The 25991-nt window shown below is 42.4% G+C and overlaps 1 protein-coding gene across 14 annotated transcripts in view; it reads right to left on the bottom strand.

The window, feature by feature from the left end:
* ELMO1 (engulfment and cell motility 1) overlaps positions 1–25991 on the bottom strand; it is a 730817-nt gene that overhangs the window by 30249 nt on the left and 674577 nt on the right. For all 14 annotated transcript variants that reach the window (XM_027075272.2, XM_053218216.1, XM_053218222.1 and 11 more), the window contains 2 exons: positions 15145–15308; positions 4372–4484 (listed from right to left, as the gene is read on the bottom strand). In XM_027075272.2, the coding sequence (XP_026931073.1) occupies positions 4372–4484; positions 15145–15308 (277 nt within the window). The remainder of the gene's footprint in view (positions 1–4371; positions 4485–15144; positions 15309–25991) is intronic.

The raw sequence follows: 25991 nt of genomic DNA, 5'->3' as shown, positions 1-25991 counted from the left end.
ACTTCAGCAATGCTTTTAAAGGGAAATGGTGATGAGATACAAGATTCCTCTGTTGGTCCAGTAAAGGAGGACAATGAATATAGATACAGACAAAGGTCATCCTGCTTTTCAAATCTTCCTCATTTCACCAATCTCCAGAAAGAGACAGGTGTTTTGATTCAGAATTCTGCCTCCCTGGAGACTGCTGTCTCCTTTCACAACAGAAGATGACTCCAGAGCCCCAAATCCTCTTAAAGATGGTTTGGCCTAATCTGCACTTTGGAATCAAACAGACCTAGGGCTATGCACCTGGCCCTCACACATCATCCAAGTGGCCTTGGCCGAATTATAGGAATCTTAGGGATCCCTGTTCTTCTTTTGTTAAGTAATGTTAATAATTATATGAGTAAAACATATATAAGATATCCACTTATGCACCTTTCACAGATCTGGCTCACAAATATTAGTATCTTCCTGTTCTTCCAGTTAATGGTAACCCTCCTGTCTACTACTGGTCCCTCCACCTTTCAAGAACAATGATTATCTGTTATTCTGATCTGCAGGAATGTGCTCTGTCCCTGAAAATCAATTGGATTTTCTTCCTTTGAAAATATGCTTTTATTTTCCCCTTTTTGTTAGAAAAACAAGTTATGATAAGGCTTAATTAAGCCTTAAAAGAAAATTTCAATCAAGGACAGTGGAAGAAATAGCCTGCTCCTACAGGGGTTCTGTGCATGAATAGACCACTTGCCGCTAGGTTTTCTGGGTGAGCTAAAAGACCAACGTAAGGTATATCACCCTTGGCAGCAGTGCGGAAGTCTGCCAATTCCTTGGTGGGAGGACATGTTTTGGTCACTCCTGAGCTCCAAATTAAGTTTGTCATGTTAGCGCTTAGAGAAGGGATGCTGGCCAACAAAATGGACAGTGTTTTCAATGAGAAGCAAAAGTTTCATGTTGTCATTTCTTGAAATGACACAACAATGTGTAGCCCTGGGCTCTTGGCAAGACGATGCAACATGAGTGATTCTGAAAGCCCCTAATCTCTATCTCTGAAATCGAAGGAAAATAGGGAGCAGTTTCTGATCCTGCAGATTCTCATGATGCCAATAATGGCCCTAACATAAACAACCTCTGGAGTTTCATCTGAACTGTCTCCTACAGAAGCAAGGCAATCTACCTCATTGTGAAGCAGTCTGAACAAGAGTCTTCCATACTCTGTGGTAGGAAGAGAATGGCGTGAGGTTGGCATGTGATATCCATTGCCAATCTACCATCTGTGTTTAAAAACCTATATTCTGAGGATCTACAAGCTAAAATTAATGATAACTATCAGTAATGAATGTTTGACAATGTGTAAAACACTACACTGAGTGCTACAGATGCAGGATTTTATTTAACCCTTATAACTGTTAGATGTAAAACCATCATCCTTTGACAGATGAGGAAATAGGAACGTAGAGAGATCTAGCGGGTTTCCCAAGACTACCCAGCTAGTGAGTGGGGACGCAGGCACAAGAATACAGCTTGATGTGTTTCACATGATTTACTGCGGTTCTAAAGTGGTCAGAATTCCAGGAAACCCAGATTTGTGAATATCTACATCAGTCTAACCAAGTAGCAGAGCTGTGACTGAGGCAGGTAGAATTATGGGTAGGTATTCACGCAGGTCTTCTGGTCAAACAGTGTGGTAAAGGACTCTGTCTGCTTCTCCACTTTCCAGTTTTGTGGGACAAAAAACTCTTTCATATTTTCCCCTGTAAAGTTAATACTTGAATCAACTCATCTATATCCAAATCACTGTTGGACAAGTTTCAAGGGAGTGCAGCCGCCATTCCTTCACCGCGTGTTTGCTCTTTAAGCTGTGACACCACATGGCTGCTCCCCTCTGAGAGCTCCTGTGGAAGTTCACCTCTTTCAAAGGATTAAAATGATTTTACATCATATCCTCATTAATCTGTGTAAATCTAAATGGACTGTTTTGATGGGATGATAGGAAACCAATTTCAGCACAGTCTGCTTTGAATCCCTACTTTTAAGCACACAGACCTAGTCATCAGACTAGGATCTTGTGCTGAATGTGGATCTTGTGCTTAAATCCATTTACCAAACACCAAAAGGCCTTCCTTTCTGCACCCAGAAGGATGATTTTATATTAAACACAGATGGGCAGGCTCCCTATGGAGCTTAACTAATGAATTTATAATCTAGGTGCTAATATTTCTTCGTTCATTAGGTAAGTCATTTTTAGAAAACTGGACAGATTTTCAGATAACAGACTAACACCTCTTTAGCCAAAAAACTGTCATTATTATATCTAGAAACAGGATTATTCTAGAGTCCACTAGAATAATTTCACCCTAAAAAGGGAAGACTCATGGCAAAGTAGACTGGAAGGTTAAGTTGACTTCTCTGAATTAAGTTCTGGAGGATCCTAGCTGAACGTCAGTGGAGGCATTGGACGGTTTGTGTCCATGTGCCACTTCTCCCCTCCTCCTCCCCCTTCTATGTCCTTTGCCCAAGCTGAGTACATAAAAGCTTTATAAATCATCTTATGGGAGCATATGTCCTCACTATTGAGTTTTTCAAAGGTGATGAAGAGATCAGGTATGGAATTGACTTTCTGGCTAACTGGGCTACGAGATCATCTAGTCCTATTCTCTCACTTATTAGATAAGAAACTGTAGCCCTGAGAGGTCATGTGTCTGCCTAAAGGCACCCAGCTGGTTACTTAGAGTTGGGAAGCCTAGAATTAAGTCTACTCACTACCAGCTCATTGCTCTTTTCCTACACCATCTCCCCGAAGAGTAGGAGCTACCCTTTGTTTAAGAGCTACATTCATGATCACCCTCCCTCCTTACGCTAACTTCAGGATACAGGCCTTGTTAGCTCCATTTCAGATGGAGAAACTGCCCACAGTCATGCAGCTGGTCAGGGGAAGAGGCAGGACTGTGCCCATTTCATCTGGCTCCAGGTTTCCTGTCCTCACCACCATGCCACATTACCTTCCTGGAATAGGAAGATGTCCAATGCAAGGAATGCGGTGAGAAAGATGTCAATGCAAGAAATGCCCTCTTTCACTGCTCTCCCAAAGTGAGCCTTTCTTAGCACCAGCTGCATCTCAGCCCTTATTACTATTCTGCCCATTGTCCTCTCCCCTGAGGCCCCCTTTGAAGCTCACTGCCATAGCTTTTCAATCTCTGGGAACAACCTGAATTTTCATTCCTCAAGGAAGTTCCACCGTTGGAAGTTCTTTAATATGATTTTTAATGGTAATATTCGAAATAGTTTGAATTTACTCAACATTCAGCACAAAGGCCATTTAAGTAAAGGGCCAGGGGGATGGGCTCAGCAAAAACATGAAATAATGTTTGTCATTAGTGGGTGAGCTCTGTGTCTGAGCAGAACATCCACTGAGTTTCAAAAAGATCTGCCAGAGTTTCTCCTGGGTCGTAACTGGTGTCTGTTCTTCGTATAACTGTTAATTCTGATGCTTGTTCCTGGCTGTCCCTCAATCTCTTCACCTCTCCCCAGATCTTATTTTCCAGTTTTACTTTCTGTTTGTTTGTAGGACAATATGATAGGAGTACTTTGACTTTTCAGTCAGCAGCCTGTCTAAAGAAAAAGAAAGCAAATAGTGGGACTTCACTTCCCTAAAAACAGCTGGAAGTGCTTCCCACCTATTGGAACTACTCTAATGGCACCCATTTTGACAAGATATTTTTGGATTAAAATTCGTTGAGACAATTCTTGCAAGAATTGTCAATAGAAGTTCTTCTTGCAAGATTATCAAAACTGATTCTATCCCATCTGGATTCACTGTTACCTGCATCTGCAAATAAAGTAATTTATACCTAGAAGAGAATCAGTATTGGGATTTGGGAATAAGGGCCATCCATGCTGAAAGTTTCAAGATCAAACCCAACACTAGGTGCCAGCTCTCCTGACAGCAGAGTGAGTCATTAAAAGTAAGGGCCATAGGGTTGCTGGAGTATGAATCCTTGCTCTTCTGCAAGTTGCTCTTTGAGCAAGTTACTTACTTGAGTAAGTTACTTACTCCTCAGTGCCTTAGTTTCCTTATCTGTGAACTGGGCATAATCACAGGATTACCTATGGTTACCATGAGAATGAAATGCATTAAAATAAGAGCCTGGCACATGGTAAGTGCTCAGTACATGTTAGTTGTTCTTGAACAACAGTTCCATGGGTGTTCTGGTAATTCTTTGATTCTCTCTGGGTATGCATGAGTAGTCAAATCTTACCTGGACTGCTATTCTTCTTCTGAGTACAATGCTGCATAGCCTACTTGTAAACTAGCACCCGTGCCCTGTGATACCCCATGGAGTGGGCCACGGTTCACCCTAGCTGAGGGTGGAGTGGTCCCAAACACAGTACCTTGCCTCCGTCGGCAGTTGAGTTTCCTAAAGCAGGTCCCTTCCACAAGGCGGTTCAGGCGTTGCTGTTTGATCAGCTCCAAGATTTCTGGCTGAATCTTCTCCTTTAGTTCCCTGTGAAGGACAAACATATATTCCATAGCATGCCTTGAGAACAGCGGTTGGTTGAAAGGACATCATGGCTTTCCAAGGGCTTTCCGTGGTTTTAAATGCTTACCAAACATTTAAAGAAGAGTTAATACCTATTCTTTTGAAGCTGTTCCAAAAGGTAGAAATGGAAGGAAAACTTCCAAAGTCATCCTATGAGGCTTGATTCCAAAACCAGACAAAGACCTCACTAAAAAGGAGAATTACAGACCAATTTCCCTGATGAACATGGATGCAAAAATTCTCAACAAGATACTAGCAAATCGAATCCAACAGTACATTAAAAGAATTATTCACCATGATCAAATGGGATTTATTTCTGGGCTGCAGGGCTGGTTCAATATGTGCAAATCAATCAATGTGATACACTACATTAATAAAAGAAAGGAAAAGAACCACATGATCTGCTCAATAGATGCAGAAAAAGCTTTTGACAAAATACAGCATCCTTTCTTGACAAAAACCCTCAAGAAAGCAGGGAAAGAAGCAACAATCTCAACATCATAAAGGCCACATATGAAAGACCCACAGCTAATATCATCCTCAATGGGGAAAAACTGAGTTTTCCCCTTAAGATCAGGAACACGACAGGGATGTCCACTCTCACCACTGTTGTGTAACATAGTATTGGAAGTCCTAGCCTCAGCAATCAGACAACAAGAAAAAATAAAAGGCATACAAATGGGCAAGGAAGAAGTCAAACTTTCACTCTTTGCAGACAACACGATATTCTATGTGGAAAACTAAAAGACTAGACCAAAAAACTGCTAGAACCGATACATGAATTCAGCAAAGTCACAGGATATAAAATCAACATACAGAAATAATTTTGCATTTCTATATAACAATAATGAAGCAGTAGAAAGAGAAATCAAGGAATCGACCTCATTTACAATTGCACCAAAACTGTAAGATACCTAGGAATAAATCTAACCAAAGAGGTAAAAGATCTATCTCCTGAAAACTATAGAAAGTTTATGAAAGAAACTGAAGACGACACAAAAGAAATGGAAAAACATTTCATGCTCACAGATTGGAAGGACACATGTTATTAAAACGGCTATACTACCCAAAGCAATCCACACATTCAGTGCAATCCCTATCAAAATAACACCAGAATTTTTCACAGAGCTAGAACAAACAATCCTAAAATTTGTATGGAACCACAAAAGACCCCAGATAGCCAAAGTAATGTTGAAAAAGAAAACCAAAGCTGGAGACATTACAATTCCAGACTTCAACCTGTATTACAAAGCTGTAATCATCAAGACAGTATGGTACTAGCACAAAAACAGACACATAGATCAGTGGAACAGAATGGAGAACCCAGAAATGGACCCATAAATGTATGGCCACTAATCTTTGACAAAACAGGAAAGAGTATCCAATGGAAAAAAGACAGTCTCTTCAGCAAACGGTGCTGGGAAAACTGGATAGTGACTTGCAGAAGAATGAACCTGGACCATCTTATTACATCATATACAAAAATAAACTCAAAATGGATGAAAGACCTAAATGTAAGACAGGAAGCCACCAAAATCCCAGCGGAGAAAACAGGCAACAACCTCTTTGACCTCGCTTGCAGCAACTTCTTACTAGACATGTCTCTGGAGGCAAGGGAAATAAAAACAAAAATGAACTATTGGGACCTCATCAAGATAAAAAGCTACTACACAGAAAAGGAAACAATCAACAAAACTAAAAGGAAACTGACAGAGAGAAGATATTTGCAAAGGACATATCAGATAAAGGGTTAGTATCCAAAATCTACAAAGAACTTACCAAACTCGACACCCAAAACACAATCCAGTGAAGAAATGGGCAGAAGACATGAATAAATGCTTTTCCAAAGAAGATATCCAGATGGCTGACAGATGTATGAAAAGATGCTCGACATCACTCATCATCAGGGAAATACAAATCAAAACCAACTGAGATACCATCTCACACCTCTCAGAATGACTAAGATTAACAACTCAGGAAACAACATACGTTGGTGAGAATGTGGAGAAAGGGGAACACTTTTGCATTTGGTGGGAATGCAAACTGGTGTAGCCACTCTGGAAAATAGTATGGAGCTTCCTCAAAAAATTAAAAATAGAACCACCCTATGATCCAGGAATTGCGCTACTAAGAATTTATCCAAAGAATGCAAAAAAGTGATTCAAATGGGCACATGCACCCCAATGTTTATAGCAGTGCCATCAACAATAGTCAAAGTATGGAAAGAGCCCAAATGTCCATCAACTGATGAATGGATAAAGAAGATGTGGCGCGCGCGTGTGCACACACACACACACACACACACACACACACACAATGGAATACTACTCAACGATAAAAAAGAATGAAATCTTGCCATTTGCAACAATGTGGATGACACTAGAGTATATTATGCTAAGCAAAATAAGTCAGTCAGAGAAAGACATATCAAATGATTTAACTCATATGTGAAATTAAAGAAGCAAAACAGATGAACATAGAGGAAGGAAAAAAAATAAAAACAGAGAGGGAGGCAAACCATAAGAGACTCTTAAATACAGAGAACAAACTAAGGGTCGTTAGAGGGGAAGTTGGTGGGGGATGGGCTAAATGGGTGATGGGCATTTAGGAGGGTGTTTGCTGGGATAAGCACTGGGTATCATATATATGAGATGAATCACTAAATTCTACTCCTGAAACCAATACCATACTATATGTTAACTAACTTGAATTTAGATAAAAATAAAATAAAGTAAGAAACAGAAAAAGAAAGGGCATTATGGGCAGATGGGGCAGGGAAGTGCAAGTTGCATCTTTCCACGACCATCCCACTACCTCCCAAGTTGGTGCTTTAGAGAATTATTTATTAAGAGTTAGTGGATGGGGTTATCTGTTATAACAACACTATAGATTCTCTGACATTTACAGAATACCCACAAAAGCACCAGCCGCTTCAGTGACATTTTTCTAGACCAAAGTCTTCCGAGAAATTTCTTCCGTTTCACAAGTCATAGATATAAATGCATGCAGAAACTCACTAGACTCTGCCAAGACAATAAATATTTGGTCACATTTCCCCCCTACAGCAGGTAAACTCATAGAATACACCTACGATCCGACCAAATAGCATTACTGGTCAGCCCTGTAATTACTAATTCCACAGCAAACACTATATCCTGGGCAAACCACAGGCATTCCGTTCTGTCTCACAGATGGGAAAAACACATCGTCCCAGACTCCAGCCTACAGAGATTGGGATAATCATGGGATAAATTAAGGATTATTTGCATCTGGTGTAGGGCTAATATAAAGTTGTTTTAGATGTACTATGCCATAAAGAGATCAGAATAGAGTACAATGGCTTCTAAATCTTTCTTTAAAGAGCATAATTTTTTATCATGTGAAATTTTATGTAGCACCCTAGTGTTTGAGTCTGGTAAAGCTAGAGCTATTCTAGCTGATGCTGGGCAGGAAGAACCCTCAGGAGAGGTGAAGTATTGATTTGAACATAGATCTAGAACTCAGAAAACTAGGGTTTCAACCTAAACTCTGCCCATGACTCATTTTTCATGTAGGTCTCAGCTTCCCCATCTGTAAAACGGGGATAAGAATCTTTTCTGGGAAACTGCTGTGACTCACAAGGGACACAGTATGAGTGCAAATGCTCTATAAGCACCGGGCAGGAACACAAGGTATTACTGAATTTGCTTTGATAATATTCTCTCCTTTCCTCAGGCCACCTCTCCTTGTGGCCATATTTCACTGTAGTCGAGGCTCACATATCTGTCAGCTTCAATTTTAACTCTGGACCTGTTCTGGACTGTAGGCCAGCTGTCTCCACACGGTGTTTGGTTCACGGGTGGGGAAGGCACTCACTCTGGGTAAGTGTCTGCTATGAGCAGCTAGTGTCCTGTCCCATTTTAGCTCATCCCCTTCCTGTTTTCTCTCAGAATAGCTCATGTTTTGGGAATATTTATCAGTGTCATTAGTAAATGGGCAGTATTTCCATTTTACAGGTGGAGAAACAGTTCACAGAGGTTACGTGTGGAATAGGGGTACAAACTTAAATCTTCTGCATACAAACTGCTCCTATTTATATGTGAGAAAAAGAGAATTAACAAGTTACATCAGGGTGCCTGGGTGGCTCAGTGAGTTAAGTGTCTGACTCTTGGTCATGGCTCAGGTCATGATCTCACAATTCATGGGTTTGAGCCCTACAAAGGGCTCTGCACTGGCAGTGTGGAGACTGCTTGGGATTCTCTCTCTCTTTCCTTCTCTCTCTGTCCCTTCCCCACTTATGCTGTCCCTGTCTCTCTCAAAATAAATAAATAAACTTAGAAAAAAATTTAAAAAGTTACATCAAAGGATCTGGCCATTATCTAATGGGGTATGCCAGTACACTCTGCTAATAAATATTTTAAACTCAAATGGCTTCAAATCTCTTGTCATTTGATACTGTTCCAATTGAGCATTTATAAAGCATAATATGGAGATTCATCCCTAATAATACAGCTTGGTATATTTGTAAAGCTGTTCCTGTGCAGGCCTCCAGGGTCTCATCTCAGGCTTTCAGATCACTAAAGCTATTTATTATCAATGCTCAGCTTTTGTAAAATGGACTTAGTATATTGCAGCTTTGATGAACCCTGCTCTGAATGGGAGAAGAAGGTAGGGGAATTGCCAGGGCAGTCACACACAACAATAAATCACTGCTCCTGACTTCCAAGTCAGGGCGATGGGGCAGAGAGGACAAGACTGTACTGCGGGATGAAGAAATCACTGGAGAGAGGGTTTGGGAATTTCTCTGATTCTTAGGTTAAGATGTATCTTTAGAGAATAGTTTTGGTAGGCTAAAACCCAATTATTAAAAAAAAAGGAGATAAAGATGCAGAGAAGAGGACTAAAAGGAGGAAATAAGTGAAAGTACTTCCGAGTAATTTTAGTTGATGATTTATGACATCTTAGTGTGAGCCCCAGATGTGCTCATCATGACACATTCCATTATGGAACCAGCCCCGGGAGACAGACCACTGGAATGAGTGAATCTGCTGCTGCCAAGAGTTAGCCTTTCCTTATTATGAACCCCAAAGGCCTCCAAAACATGCCTGGACAATGAGAAAAAGGGGGCAACTTTTCTGTTTTCTAAGTGATTTTCCTCTTCTTTCTGTGCAAATGGGACTCAGTTGCTATAAAATTCACTCAAACTAGGAAAACATAGGTAAAACCTACATGGTGTGTCTGTGGATGAGATTTGACCTCAGAATAATCCAGGCAATAACATCACGGGCTAGATTGGGGTTTGAAATTCTCAGCTTGGGGTCAATGAGGCCAAGGTCATGGGTTCACTGCCTTTGCTTTGATAGATACCCTTCTTATTCTATTTAAAGGCCTTGTAAATAAATACAGGAAGGATGATTAAAGGGGGTAGGTTAAATGAATGTGTGAAGGACAATCCCAAGTCCAGCATGTTTCTGGAAGAGGATCCCAGGTATGAGTCCAGTGAGGCTAGCACCATATACAGAAGACAGACGTACCACTAGACTGGTGCGATGCCCCCCTGTACCTGTGGTCTGCCCTACCGAGCTGCTACTCAGCGCTCACCTGCAGTAGAGGTTGGCTCACTTTTTTGGTAAAAGGCCAGGTAGTAAATATTTCAGGCTCCATGGGCCATATACTGTCTGGCAACTACTCAGCTCTGCCATAGCAGAGTGAAAGCTGTCGTCAGTATGTAAACACACGAATGTGGCTGTGTTCCAGTGACACTGCATTTACAGAAACAGAGAGTGACTGTGATTTGGCCCAAGAGCCATCTATGCTTTGCTGACCCCTGATCTAACATGGCTCTGTGAAGACTTTGGGTGGGTTGAATGACAGTGTCTGTTTCATGGAAATTGATCTGTCTGTGTTGACACTGGAGGGCCTCCAAATGCAGTCTTTGTACTTCCTCTGCTCTTTATATTACAGACTCAGGACTTTAAATAGCAACTTTATGCTGACAACTTCCCAAATTTGTATTTCCAACCTGGACCTTTCCGTTCAACTCCAGATTCATCAACCCAACTGCCTATTTGGATGTCTCACAGACACCTCAAACTTGACAGGTCCAAAGCTGAACTCCTGACCCCCTGTGCTAACATCTTCCACTCTCTCTATCCTTTAGTTGTTCAGCCCAAACAAAACCCTGAGCTCATGCTCAACACCTCTCTTTCTCTTACACCCCACATCCAATCAATCAGGAAATACCTTTCTTATCTTCAAAATCTATCTAATCTATATCATTTTGTTCTTGGATTATTTAAGTAACTTCCTTACTGATCTCTCTGTTTCCAAACTTGCCTCCCTAGAGTCCATTCCCAATACAGTAAGCAAGAGGGATCATTTAGAAACCCACGTCAGAGCATGCCAATCTTCTGCTCAAAACCCTCCAATGGCTCCCCAACAAGGCCCTCCATATCAACTTCCAGCCTCTTCTCTGGTCTTACTTCCTATTGTCCTCCCCCTTGCTTACTCTTTTCTAGCCACTCTGGCCTTCTTCATTGAGCACCTGGACCTACTCCTACCTCAGGGCCTTTGTACTGTTGGTTCTCTCTGCTGTATTCTTCTCCTAAATGCACACATAGCCTGCTCCCTTAAACATCTTTACTAAAATGCTACCATCCCAACTAGAGGGATCTACTCTGACCACATTATTTAAAACTTCCAGCTCTCCATTCCCATGGTCTTTATCCTCTTTTAACATGCTATCTTATTTACTGTGTTTATTGTCTGTTTCTCTCCACAACAATACAATCACAATAGGGTGAGAATTGAGTCCTCTTTACTGCTGAATCACCAACACATAGAACAGCATGTGGCAGGCATTTGATAAGTATTTGTCAAGTGCACTGAACACTGAAAATTGTGTAACTGACCAGACCATTCTACCGGCACTGGTTAAGAGAAAGCATTGAGCAAAGCTTGTGGCCAGTCTTTAGTGAGGAGGCAGATATGCAGGATAGGCATTGGCCTTATTTCCGGCTCTGTTTGATTTTACTTTTTCTTTCTTACCTATACTTCTCCTGTACCTTCCGAGATAAGGCAGGGGAGGCACATACAAAGACATTCATAGTGTCAGTTTTATCATTTACATTTCAACAGTGTGACCACATGTTCAATTCTGGTTATCAGCTAATGGGTAAGAGTGAACATTTCTCTTAGTGGATATTATGTGCCAGGCATATGCTAAATGCTTTTAAAGAACTAGGTCATGCACATAACGATGTAACAATGTATACGCTTTAATCATCTTCCTTTTTAGACATTAACAACAGCAGGCTTAGGATGGGTTACGTAACTTGTCTACAGAGCCATATTGGTAGGTGGTGGCCTTGGAGTCAGATTCCAGAACTGTTAGCTGCCTGAGTGTGGATCTGCTACCTTTTGCTATTATGCTTCATTGGTGTTTATCCTTGCCTCTCTTCTCCCCAATGTAGTGTTAAATGACCTATTTTTGGACTATTCAAGCTTTTTATATCCATTAACTCGGATTAATTGTGTGGATGGACTTATTGTCCCTGTAAAGTCATGCTAAGTGGAGAAAAACAAATATCTCCTCTCTGAAACAATGAGTTAAGAGCTAAGAAATAGAACAGAGCTTCTTCACCCCACTGAATATCTCCCCCCGCCAAATAATTGCTCATACAGGGTGTGCATTTTTCTTCTCGGGAAACATCAACGTTTTATAATAATGGGATGTGTGCCTCAAAGCATCTTTGTGGCACTTAGGTTTGCCACCGTGCTGTGTGCGATAGTCACAGAGGTGACCAGGTGAGGGGGGGGGCGCACTACGGGGGTCAAGAGGCTGGTGAGGGTGTGGCCAGTGGGGTTCAGTCAAGCCCCAGGTAAGTCATTGTCCCAGTCCTCAAAATGAAAAGCTTAAACTGGATGACCTTGAAGGTGCTTTTCAGTTCTAAATTTCTAATATCCTAATCCCTGAGCTTGGGTGAGATGTGCCTCCTCTATGTTCTCATGACAACCCCTACCCGTGCTTCTTCCAACCAAGCCCAGTCTGTGCTAACCCTGCAACCCCAGTTTCACAATCTTGGACAGTGGGAGGTCAAGTGCCTCTGGTTCTCTGCCTGTCCCCATCACCTTGGGCAGAGCTGAGAAGGTAGGAGTCATTTGATACATATTTGTTATGTGAATTAATGAAGGAATACAAACAATCATACATGTGTTGACTTTCTCTCTGTTGACTTGAGTTTGTTCTCCGAGCCATTTTGGCAGCTTTTAGGCTTCCTCCAATCTCACACTGAGTTCTTGTCTAGTTGGTCACTCAACAGACAAAACACCACTGGACGAGAAGCTGGAGGAGGCTGGCTGCCAACTGCCCATCTCAGAGGCCAGGATAATGATCAGGCTGGTTCATGGGCTCCACCCCACTTTAATTGCTATAGTTTCTGACAAGTCTTCATGACTTATTGCAACTATACCAAGAGCTCTAGTGAGCTGCGGTGCTTTTCAGTCCTGTGGCCAAATGATGCTGCCAAGGCTACATACATACCCAAGATTTCCTTTATACTTGTATGGCTCCCCCTTATGTAATAAATGTAAAGATAAGAGCTTCTTGTAATCAAGAGAATACTTCAGAATGTCACGGGCAGAGCCTCAGGAGATAAAGATATGAAGCCAAAAACAGGTGCAAGGGATTCACACTTCACGTGTGGTTAACATTTCTACTTAGAATAAAGTCATGGTCAAACATTAATTAGAATCCCTCGGCCTCAACTGAAGTAGTCTCTTAAAGTCTCCCTTTAGGCTTTAATAATTGGTGTCAAAAAATAAGTTTCCTCGTGTTTACACATCCGCTGAAACAAACCTTATGAAATCCAACATTCAGGACTGTAGGCCCTGGGATGGGGTGAGGCAGAATTGTCCCCCTCTGCAAATGAGAAACTGTGTCTCTGAGGGGTCAATCATTTATGTGAGGGGCTTTCTTTCTGGTAGGACTAGCTGGACCCTCTGGCTGAGGACCAGTGGCAAAGCCCTGGCAATGCCTGCTGCACAGCTGGCTGATGCTCAATGCAGGTGTGATTCAAGTCTCACGATGCGAGCCAAAGACCCTCAGGAAGTGCTTCTCTCCCTTGCACCTAATGTCACCCTCACTAACATCTGCAGTTCCGCTCCACAGTCTCTAACCGTGCTTCTTAGGGCCTGAAAATAAACACATAGTAGACAGCTTGGCTTTTGTCTTTTCAGACCTGTGAACTTTCTTTTTCTTAAAAAATTTTTAAATGTTTATTCATTTTTGAGAGGCAGAGACAGAGTGTGAGTGGGGGAGGGGCAGAGAGAGAGGGGGACACAGAATCTGAAGCAGGTTCCAGGCTTTGAGCTGTCAGCACAGGGGGTGTGAACTCATAGACCACAAGATTATGACCTGAGCTGAAGTCAGACACTCAACCAACTGAGCCACCCAGGCACCCTGACCTGTGAACTTTCTTAAACCTCATCTTAGTCTTGCACTCTGCAAAGGAGCTCTGATGGGGTGGACAGAGCATTGGTTGAGGGATCGGTGGGCTGGAGTTCAAGTCCTGGCTCCTCACCTCTCTGGTCTATACCTGCTCCTTGAATGGGAGTAAGATCTACCTACTTCATATGGATGTGAGGAAATGAAATAGCGGGAGGGGCTGCTTTGCAAACTGCCAAGCATTAAAAAGGCCAAATATTTAAGAGTAAAAGACAGAAAGAGGGGTAGAAAGAAAAAGGATGAGACAGAGACCGAGAGGGTTAATGTCATAATGACACCTATATTGTAGGTTTGCTTCACCAAAAGTTCAGAAGAAGCTGTGTCCAGTCTTCTGCAGGAAGAATGAGAATAAATATCACTTTCCTTACCACTCCCTGCCTTTTCTCCTGTTTGCTTCTGTATAAATTATAAGGGTAACAAAACTGACCTGGCTCTTAGAAAAAGACAAGGGAAGATCAATAGGCCAGTTCTAAGAAAAGATGAATCAAAAAAAAAATCCCCAAAACAAAACAGTCTCTGTGTTGGAGGTGCAGAGCATCCCCAAGATAGCGGTATGTGAAACAGCAACTGGTGCTGCAAAGTCCTATAACGAGAGGGCCTGCTTCCTCTCCTTCTCAGGCCTGCAGGCTGATGGGCAAGCAGGTGATGCACAATGCTCTGCCACGAGGCAAAGCTGAGGGGGCAGGGAGAAGTGGATCTCTCTCTTCCTCTCAATCTGTCTCTTCCACCCAGGACTTCAGTGTTCATATTGCCCGGATTATCAGTGGCCCTTGCTCTTGTCAATCAAAGGGACCTACCGAGAATAGCTACACAGGCAAAAAAATTTTGTCCCGGGTGTTAGGAAAGGTCCCCCCCCCCACTTTTCGACTGTGAATTTTCAGAGGACTCGTCAGTCACCAGGCCACTTCCTGGTTTCGGTCCTGCTGCCAACACTGTGCCCGCCTTCCCCTCAGCCGGCCCTGCCTAGCCTTCCTTCCTCAGGGAAGGGAGCTGCTGAGACTTGAGGAACCCAACTGACATTGCCCGGAGTGTCTTTTGTTGGCATTCTGTAAGGATCTCACGACACAGCCCACAACAGGCCTTCAGACCAGAAGTGTTGGGTCAGAGCCTGCGAGGAGACAGAGGACAGCGGTTACTTACAAAATCGGGCGAGACTGGAAATCTTCCTGGTTCATCCTCTCAGACTGGCGGATTTTCAGGATCTCGGTGTAGCTCAGGTTCTGCAGTTTGCACTTGAACTGATCCAGGGAGCTAGGCTTGGTTGTGAGAGCTCTCATAACCTGCTCCTTCACCACCTGCATTACCTGTAGATGAAAGAAAGACCATAATTTTCCTGGGGGCCGTCCTTGCCCATTGGAAAAAATCTTCCAGAGATAATGGCTCCCTACCTCCCTGCCTCCCTTGACTTGCACTCTCTGCCCAAACCTTGAGAGTGCTTTTCCAAAGAGTAGACTACCATGATGTACATCTTCAACTTTGTCTTGTACCTGTAGAACCACAAGGAAGGAGACGGATGGACTAACTTGGGGTTGGGGATGAGAGGCCTGGCCGGGAGGAGTGGTCCATTTGCTCGATATATTACATGTCTGTGCTGAAGCCAACACCACAGACAATGCAAACTTGAAAAGCAAAAGAAGTCCAAGCAGCAGTGAGGACTCTGCATTACCGTTATTTTTTCTGGAAGAATATCACTGAGACACAATCAACTGTGGAAGTTTGGTTGGCACCGGTTCAAATGAATGTGAAACGATACCCACACTCGCCCCTCCCAGAATGCTTTCCCCATGTAGTTAAGGCCTGAGTGTTCATACAAACGAGGGATTGGAAAATGCACACGTGCCTTCTTGAGCCAGGCACAAAAAAAAAAAAAAAGAAGTCTATTAAATAGAACAGACATATCCCACTGGAAGCCTCAAGAAAAAAGAATATGGTAATGTGCTATCCAGCCCACAAGGAGGCAATTAAACATTGCCTCCATTAATGTGGATTCATCTTCATCAGAATTTATAAAGCAGGGAAAGACTAGCGAACACAGAGGCATCCAAGACACTTGCAGTAATCTCCCTGCTTCTTTTTTTATCCTCTACTGCAAATGAAAACAATTGTTACCATTGACAAGGTAGTTACTATGTGCCAGATACTATGCTGGTGCATTATATATGTTCTCTCTCTTAATCCACTCAAATTTATGAGTTAGATGTGATCATCATTCTACTTAGATATAAAGAAACTGAGGCTTTGAAATATTCAGTAACCAGTTCAAAATCCTCTGACTGGTTGGTGGTGGATGAGTTGGGATTTGAACCCTACGGTGTGAACACTCTACTACACTGCCAATCATGCCACCATCCTTGGGGTCAATAGGTAACTTAAAAATACGAAAAAAATCACAAATGCAACTCAATTCTATGCTAGATTTTGTGCCAGGCACATTTTTTATTCATCATCTCATTTAATCTTCCTTCCAATCCAGCAGAATAGGTGTTATTACCACTCCTTTAAAGATGAAGAAATTGAGACTGAATGATGGAGGACTTATCCAAGGCTACACATATCTAGCCTTCAATGGCACCAAGCAGTCCAGTATGGTGCATACAGCAGGCACTTGATGGTGAACAGCCCTGGGGTGCCATGTGTGTGCCTTCATCACTATGAATGTGATCCCAGTATATTCCTTATGGCTTCTGATCAGTTCTGTGTTGAATAAGTGATGCATGATAGGTACTTGGTAATTGCTCACTGACTAGTCCTACACCAAGATGACATTTTCATGAAGTTTTATTGTAATAGAGGTAACAGTTTTACAGCATGGAAAAGATTGTGGCAAACCTGAACTTCCAAATGTGCCTGAGTGCTAGGTGATGGGAGAATCTCACCGCCTTAGAAAATACTACGCAGCTAAAACGTCCTCTAAACACTTAACAGCTCCTTGTACTTGCTGAGCTTTTTGATGGTGTGGGTTGCTAAGCAATCTGCTCAGGTTTCTTTCTCCAAATATATGTCTCTCTTATAGCTGTCCTGTCCACATAAGGACCCGTTCAGTGACCTGCAGGGGTCTAGAGGACACTGGGAGGTAGCATATCCTCCTTGATAGTGGAACTAAACTGGCCTTCAGGAAAACCTGGGGGCTTCCCAGTAGAAGTCAGGTGACCCCAATGACATGAGTCCCCTACCTCAGGTATGCCAGGTGTCCTTACTCTTTACTCATCTGCTGACCCACTGCTTTTAGTGCCCCCATGTTCCAGGGATCCCAGGTCAGGCATATTTTCCTTTAGTCAATTGAAAATGGCTGAACTGAAGAGAAGATGAGTCATAGGTGACAGGAATAAAAACAAATCTATCTATTTTTCAAGTGATATCAACCCTCACTTTTCCTTATATGCTTCTGACATTTAGGAACCCAAGTTCACAATGAGAAGAACCTCCATTAGGTAACATATTTGCATTTTCAGGAGGACTTTCTGGGAGGTAGTGTCTTATCACAAAATGGCAGGAAATTTCAGGAAACTACAGAAGAAAACTTGGAGGATGACAGATCTCTGTCATGTAGTCATGAATCTGCTTTATCCCGTAGGCACCACAGAGGTCCTGTGTGCCACAGCTGCCCTATGAAGGGGAGGGGTGGTTGCTGGTGACAGCAGTGGTTTAAAGACATGAAGGCAACTGTCCTTTTTTTTTTTAATATGAAATTTATTGTCAAATTGGTTTCCATACAACACCCAGTGTTCATCTCAACAGGTACCCTCCTCAATGCCCATCACCCACCCACCCTTCCCTCCCACTCCCCATCAACCCTCAGTTTATTCTCATCCTTTTGGACTCTGATTCATGAATGTTTCTAGGACCATGGCTGGGTCATGCAGTCTAACTCCACTGGTTACCAGCTTACCATAAAGCAGAAAATATTGATTTGAAGCAATTATTACAAAGTTGCATGAGAAGCATTACTTACAAAGTCAATACAACAAACATCCCTGAATACTTATCATGTGTCTATACTGGGTGAGGCACTAGGAATTCAAAGATGAATAAGGTATGGCCCTTGCCTTCTGTGAACTAACAGTGTAATAAGAGCTAGACATTGGACACAGGCAATAATTGTTACAATAGAAGTGTGGATGTGATAGAGAAGACAGACTGGTGGTCTCTGGTGGCAGACAGGGAGGCATTTCAGAGCAGACATTATATGGGTTTTGCAGGAAGAGTGGGTGTTCAATGCTGTGGGAAGAGATGAATAACCCGAACATGACACCTAATTAACCCCTTTGAGCCTGGGCTGCATCTGAATTGGAGCCAGTTACATAAGCATCGTTTCATGCCCCCAGCATAATGGAATAAAGGAAAATTTCCAGTTGACCTTCCACCTGATCTGCTGCTTTTTTTACTCAAGAAAAATGCTAAATTTGGGATGCTTGACAAATTTTGAAAATTGTGACCATCTTATATTATGTGGCATAAATGGTGGTTAAATTTGGTCAAGGTTGAACTATAACAGTTTGCTGTTTCACGAGAGGGGCATCACAGGAGCTGTCTGTCCCCTTCCCCATTTAGAGAAACTCAGAGTCAAACCAAGGAGATAATTATCATCTCCCAAAGTTATTTGACCCTCATGTGGGAGGTAGAGGACATGTAAGAGAGACTAAGAGCGATTAGAATACCAAAAATGAAGAAGCAGTTTTTAAATAGAATCAGGTTAAAGCTGGGGGAGTTTTAGAGACATCTCCACTTCCCTAATTTTATAGATAAGGAAAGAGGGCCAGGGGATTCTCCTACTTTTTGCATTTCTTAAAAGGCTGTCACAGAGATGACAGTCACCAGACCACATATGATTAGACACAATGATTACACTACTAAGCAGTCATGTGACCTCAATTGACCAATCAGCATCCTTGCCGGACTTCTGACTTGATGTGAAGCAGGACTGAAGCATGCTCTTTTCTCCTAAAATTGACAACTGCAACACTGTCCCTTAACATGCAGGAAGAGTGGGAGATATTAAGACTGATTTCGTTCAAATTAGACAGAAGAAAGGTGTGTGTGTGTGTGTGTGTGTGTGTGTGTGAGAGAGAGACAGAGAGAGAGAATGTGCTAATGGTTAAATTATATTCAACCATAATGTTAATTCAATCCTGACATTTGCTGGTTTTGTTACATGAACCTTTTTTTTCCCCATTTGAATGGAATTCTTGTCACTGACAACTTAAGATCTCAATGAATACATATAATGAAGTCAAAGAGGAATACCAGCTTATGGGTTGGAGGTTGCCCAGACTGGGGAAAAGTAGGAGAAGGAAGATGGATAGAAACAACAAAGGTGCTTTAATAAGAAATATGTTTTAAAAATCATCCTCATTTATATGCACATGGTTGTACCTTTGCATGGAAATGATGATAATCCCTTACGGTGGTCTGGGAAATTCTTCAGCTCCTACTTCAATCTTATGCTTAAAATCTACTGTTAAGAGTTTCAATTCCTCTAGCTTAAGACTTTGATCTTTTGCTAGATGTAAGAATCCATAAGTGGTACAATCTTTTAAATTCCCAACAATCACTTATGCTTCAGTTTAAAAGAAAACACATACCATTTCCTAAGAGTAGGTTGATAGGATAAGAAAAAAGATAAGGATAAGCCAAGGGGCACGTGGCTCCAGGAGAAGGGGTGCAAGTGGTTGGTATGTGTACAGCATAGAACAGAGGTTGGGGAAGACAAAGACTGGCTTTCCCTGATTTACTTCACAGTTTTGCTTGGCACCAGCCCTGAGAAGTTCTATGGTCACTCTGTGTGCCAAGGAAAATGACCCCAGTGAAAAAGGTCATTGATTTTTTTAAAGAGACAAAATAGTTAAATAAATCAAATATTTCTCTATTCCTTTGCAAAATACTTTCCACAAAGGCTACAATTAATAATGTTAAGTCTCCAGAATGCTCTATGTGTGCAATTTAAATCAAGACATTCACAACCACCACGTTTGACTCTGTCTTCTTTGGAAAATATCAAACTTTTTATCATTGTTTGGAAAACCCACAGATGGTGTAGCAGAGGCATTAGCAAATCAATGAACTTAAAACTTCTTAATTACAGAATATGCTTTGCCACAGAGAGCAAACAAAACATGCTTTTAGAATCTGCATTCACTTACTGCTATTGACCGATTATTTCATCAAGGTCAAACTGTGCCTGTGGTGTGTTTCTGGAATTTTTCCGGCACGTGTTCTCGGTGATAATGTCACATGTTACAAAAGCAGTGGCAGTTCCATAAGACATATGTACCTCAAATGGAGAAAACCTTTGGGCTCCTTGGAAGGTTGGGTTAATGGTGTTAAGGGCTGGGGAACCCTAACTAGAATCAAACATGCTGGTAATCCAACTGTGCTCCTGTTTACATTGAAATGCGCTCCTGTGTTTTATTCCCAGATCTCCTGAGCCTCCCTGTGCTCCTAGTCTAATCACCAATTTGACCACACCTTTATACCCACAATCTTCATCCAGCATTATTCATCTGTTCATTCAACAACTGTTTTTCAAGCACCAACAATGTGCAAGGCACCGTAAGTGAGACATCTGAAGACTTGTGTCGAATGAGCACCCAGTCTGGGAAAGTGGATAAGACATGTACATACTTGCCTCCTCCAAGGGAGGAAGTAATGTCACAGTGAAGTGAGGGCAAGACATTCATTCCTCAAATACTTGGTCCCTCTCAAGTGCTGACGGGCTGACAGCACAGCACCAGGACTTTGGCTGGGGCTTGAGGAGAGACCAGATGTGGACATGATGAGAAGCAGAGAAGGAGCTACCATTAATGGTGGAAGAAACAGCATGAGCCAACGCTGGGAGAGAGAAGAAGACATCCCTGGGTGGGGAGGAGTGTATGGTGGCTTCATTTAGTTGGAAAAGTGAGTTAGGGCTGTGAGGTAAGCCTGAAAGTCAGGCTGGGCCAGACAGTGGGTGGTTTTGTTGGTTAAGATGAAAAACTTGGATTTTTTTCTATAATTAATGATAAGTCACCAGGGGATTTGGGGGCTGTGTGATGAAATTCAATACTATAAAGTATGTTGGGACACATACAAAAATTGGGAGAGATTCTGCTTGGAGAGGGGTCTGGGGAAACATTACTAAAGAGCCATTATCCCTGTTGCCACTGTGGTGAGGAAGGAAGTCAGAAAGTCTGCAAGGCCGAGACATAACTGTGGCTAGGACTTAAAGGATGCATGCGAGTTACTGAGGGAAGAAGAGGGGCAGGAAGTCCAGGAAGAGGTACCAGCAAGAGCAAAGGCTGGAGGGAGGGAGTGCATGGGTCAGACATTAGACAAAATATGCTTTTGGAGTCCATATTACAGCTTTCAGCAAATGGATGCTACTGGTTGCAGGATGGCTTCTCAGCCTTTAGGGCCCAACATACATGTTAGAAATAAGCCCACAGACCCAATCAAAGGAGGGACACGGAGACTCAGAGCACAGTGAAGCGAGGCTTTAATCAACATTCTTGCAAAAATGGGGGACTGACAGACATGCACACTCAGGACAATTACAGCAGACAATTTATCTCCTAGCATGCAAGTCCCTCCCTTGGCTCCTCATTGGCTGAGTACTAGAGGTTATAGCCTTACCCGGATATTGTCTATGCCCACGTAAGACCAAAAATAGTCTGACGGAAACAAGTGTATATTCCCTGAGGTGACTTTCAGGGACAGAGACTTTCAGTCCTTCCCTCATGCTCATGGCAAAGCCCACAAAAATAAGCCCACGAAATGGAGAGGGGAAGAAGAAACAGGAAGTGAAGTGTCTAAAGATTTGAGACTCCATTGTTGGGGGGGTTGGTTCATACATATTGCCAATAGATTGTAAACCTATTGTTAATTAGATAGCACAGCTTTTATTTGGTATTTCTGAAAAGGAATCATCTCTCTTACTTCTCATAATACACAACTGTGAAGCCAGGCTGTGACTTTTTCGAAGACAGTCTATCTCTCCCAGACTCAGTCTTCTCATTCGTAAACCATAAATACTAATCATTTAGAATTTGTCAAGGTGTTGTTCTTTAGATAAAGCCTCATACCATTTATGGTACCTTGGACCATACATGAGTTTCCCTTCCCAAGCCTTAGTCTGCTCACTATAAAGTGGAAATAATAGTTCAGAGTTCATAGGGTTATTGTGAAATAGAAATAAGATATTATTTCAATACACCAAATAGAACATACTAGACACACAACAAATATGATGTCATGCTCCCTTGCCTTCTGAGAATGAAATGACTTATATCAGAGGTTTCTCCTACAATAAAATATCCTTGAAAGAGTGTTCCGAGACCACATCTGTATCATTTGGGAACTTGCTGGAAATGCAACTTCTCAGACTCACCCCAGATCTACTGAATCAGAAACTCGAGGAGTAGCAGCCTGCAATCAGGGTTTCTCAATAGCTCCTCCAAATGATTCCAGCACTCACTAAATGTGAGAAGCTTGGTCTCAGCAAACATTTAGCCCCACTTCTCAGCCTTCAGTGTGGCATCAATGGCAATTCGTGCCATATCCCATTAAAGGAGGTAAGTCAGTTACTGGTGTACCTTTCTCCAACTAGATTGTAAATCCCTAGAGGGCAGGTACTGTTCCTTATTTGTATTGTGGTCCCTAGTACTTAACACGGTATCTTGCAGACTGTAATAATGGTTGATATGTTTAATGCCAAAGATTCTTAGGCTCCCACATTTTATCTGTAGAATTAAACAAATACATCCTTAACACAGTTATAAGACTGTTAACATGGTTTTCAAAGTGCACTTTTACAAAGTCTAAAAAGTAAAGTCCGTGGTTTTGAAGTGCTGTCTTAGGGTTTGAGAGATCGTTTTGGGCTTCCTTTCCCAGGCTGAGTTGGAAAAGGCTGGTCTGTGAAGAGTAGAGAGTTTCTAAAAAAGCCACTGTTGGGCATTATCACTAAAGGAGGGAGTCAGCACTTACAAAAATGTACAATCTACCCAATCAGTAGTGACCCATTAAATGGATTTATCTTCATAATGAAGAGAAAAGGCTGTCTCAGAGAAGACAGATGTCAACACAGTCCAGCTTAAAAATGAGTCATGTGGGAGAACTATCATTGCCAGGCTTTAGGACTGGACCATTTTTCTTCCTAAGAATGTTCCTTACACAAAAAAAAAAAATGACTGAAGATTCATAAGGACCAAAAAATTGCAAGGATTCTGCCTGGAGAGGGGTCTCACTGCTCATATACAGGCAGAATAACTTCCCAGAGACCAGGGATCACTTTGAAGGGATAATCTCCAAGTTTAGGATGTGGGGAGAAGAGGCCTTGCCCAGAAAAAGTGCTAGAAGTTAGGGTAAAAACTGATGACATTCTAGGCAGGGACAAATATTGACCTAGATGCAGGCTTTCAATCCCCCCCGCCCCCCCCCCCCCACTCCAGCCCCTAGAGGTCTTTAAAATTAGGACACCTTCTGGAAACTAAAAATGGTTTTACTTTGTAGTTTTGCCACGGCTGGGGAGTGGACTGCCTAGGCTAGTCCCTGCAAATGAGACTTTTTGCTGAATGGTCTCAAATGTATTAAATGAAGGGGAGAGAAAAATTAAAAATGCTTTCTGGGCCCAAGGAGAAGCATTTAGGCTTTCTGTATTTATTCTGGGGCAGTATGGGCACAGAGCAGAGGTTGGCAAATTTCTGGTAAGGGCCATATTTTGTCTGCTGCAACTACTTAGCTCTGCCTTGGCAGTGTGAAACTGGCTGCAGACAAGAAGTAAATAAATGAGTGTGGCTCTGTTCCAATAAAACCTGATTTAAAAAACAGGTGGTGAGCTAGATTTGGTCTGTAGGCAGCAATTTGGCAACCCCTGGTATAGAGGAAAAACACCTGGCTTTACAGATAGGCCATGCTCATTTCAAAGTCTGGCTCCATGATATGCTGAACTAGGTGAATGAATCACTCAGCTTCTCTGAACCTGTTTCCTTATCTAGAAAGTGGAGGTGACCAACTTTAGTCAGGATTAGGAGATGCTGAGCATTGATCCCTAAACACTATCCCCATCATTAGGAGGTTTCCTGTGAATCTTAGTCCTCAAGACAGCTCATCCAAAAAATAAAATAGTCCTTGCAGTATGAAGACCCCTTCATGATGGCACAGGCTGTTTAGAATGCATGGAGGGCAGTTCAAGATTATATTTAAGTTGCACTGAACAGAACTGATTCCAATATTTAAGTTTTTGTTTTCTTGAAAACAGTGTTCTCAATTGTCCCCCTGAATGGTTTCAGAGCCTCGAAGATACTTTTTCCTGTCCTTGTTCCATCCTGCCACATGTCCTGCTGAGGTTTGACCAATGCAGTTCCCTAATGAAGGGCCCTGTGGGGTCAGGCTTAATGTAAATGGCCAGAAACTGTTCTGAAATCACAGAGGATCAGCTTAGCTGGTGTGCAACCTCCAGCCCCTCTTGATTTCATCATGTGTCCTCAATTATGCAAGATGATTTTGAAACATTTTATTCATGAATCAGATGCAATAATAAATGCAAAAAAGCTCCTTCGCATTTCACAATGGACATGGCTGAACCTTGGCAGGTGGTCATAATGAGAATCAGCAAGTCATTTAGCTTTGCTTCTCCCTTGCTGTCTCTGTTTCTCCAGTGGGTCTCTAACAGTCCTCTGAGCTCTCAACTCCTAGGATATCTGTCTGAGGGGCTGATGATGACTTCATTCAGAGCCGAAGGCCAGTGCTATGTGTGATGTGAGGAGTGAGGTCACTGTAACTCTTCTTCCCTAAGATAGAATTTCTGAACCCCACACAGGTTAGGCTTGTTGTGCATTACATCAAAGGCCAAGATATGTACCCAAGAGCTGAGAAAAAGGACAGTTCACTGCAGACCAAAACCTTCCCCTGGTTTGACTCCTCTCAAGATAGAGCCTGGAGTATAAACTGCCTGACAGCCAAGGCCTGCTCTTTGGGGGCCATCCATCTGTACTTGTGACCGAAATGCAACTCTGACTTGCATTATGTCTTTGGTGAGTGATGGAAAACTATGCAGCAATGATAAAAATAATGGAACTACCTGGGCTTGGAAGTTGAGAATTTGGCTCTGAGGATTACACTTTTAAGGGTGTTGTGCTGTCGACTTACTTCTTGAATACCTGTTCCTTTGGTCTACTCCATGTCATTTTCACTAACTCCTCCTTGGGCCTCTGGCCCATCATTACCTGTCTTGATTTACCTAAAAGCCTCTGATTTTACCTCTGTCCCCTTCAGACCCTGCCCACAGAGGCTAGATTGTTTCCAAAATGCAAGTCTGATCATATCATTTACCTGCTTAGAACCTACAGTGGTTCAGCACTGCTTGTGGATGACTAGCCTCTCTAGTGTGGCCATGTGGGCACACATGGTTGCCTTCCAACTCCCGCTCTAGCAGATGCCTCCTCCTTGGCTTCACCCCTCACAGCCCATGATCTAGTCACACTGAGATCTTTTCAGTGCCTCGAACTTCACCCCTGTGCCCTCATTTGTGTTCTTCCTTTCACCTGTGACTAAAATCCTCCTACTACCTGCTCATTCTTCAAGTCTACAAAATCCTTCTCTGACCTGCTGCCCTTCCCTCATGTCGGTGCTGGTTCCCCCATTCTCCCATCATGGGATCACACTATGTAACATCATGAACAGTGTCCTTCATTAATTAATGCATATCCAGGGTCTGCACAATCCACTCACATAGTAGTAACTGAGAAAATGTCTACCTATTTATTCCGAATGGACCCATCAAGTGATTAAAAGAAATAAATAGCTTTAAAAATCAGCAATTCCCAACTCTAACTCTAAAATACAATTTAAAGCAGACTTTTGCCTGGCCTCACCCCCAGAGATTCTGATTCATTTGGTCTGGAATAGGTTCCAGACACTAGGTATATTTTTCAAAGCGCCACAGGGGATGCTAGTGTGTGGCTGGGCTTGAGATCTACTGGTCTAAATGAGGAGGCACAAGAAGACAGGAAGGA

Source organism: Acinonyx jubatus, chromosome A2 (genome assembly GCF_027475565.1).
Source record: "Acinonyx jubatus isolate Ajub_Pintada_27869175 chromosome A2, VMU_Ajub_asm_v1.0, whole genome shotgun sequence".
In the NCBI taxonomy this organism is placed as follows: Eukaryota; Metazoa; Chordata; class Mammalia; order Carnivora; family Felidae; genus Acinonyx; species Acinonyx jubatus.
The sequence above is the reverse complement of the archived record's forward strand: the minus strand, read 5'-3'. Positions and strand labels throughout refer to the sequence as shown.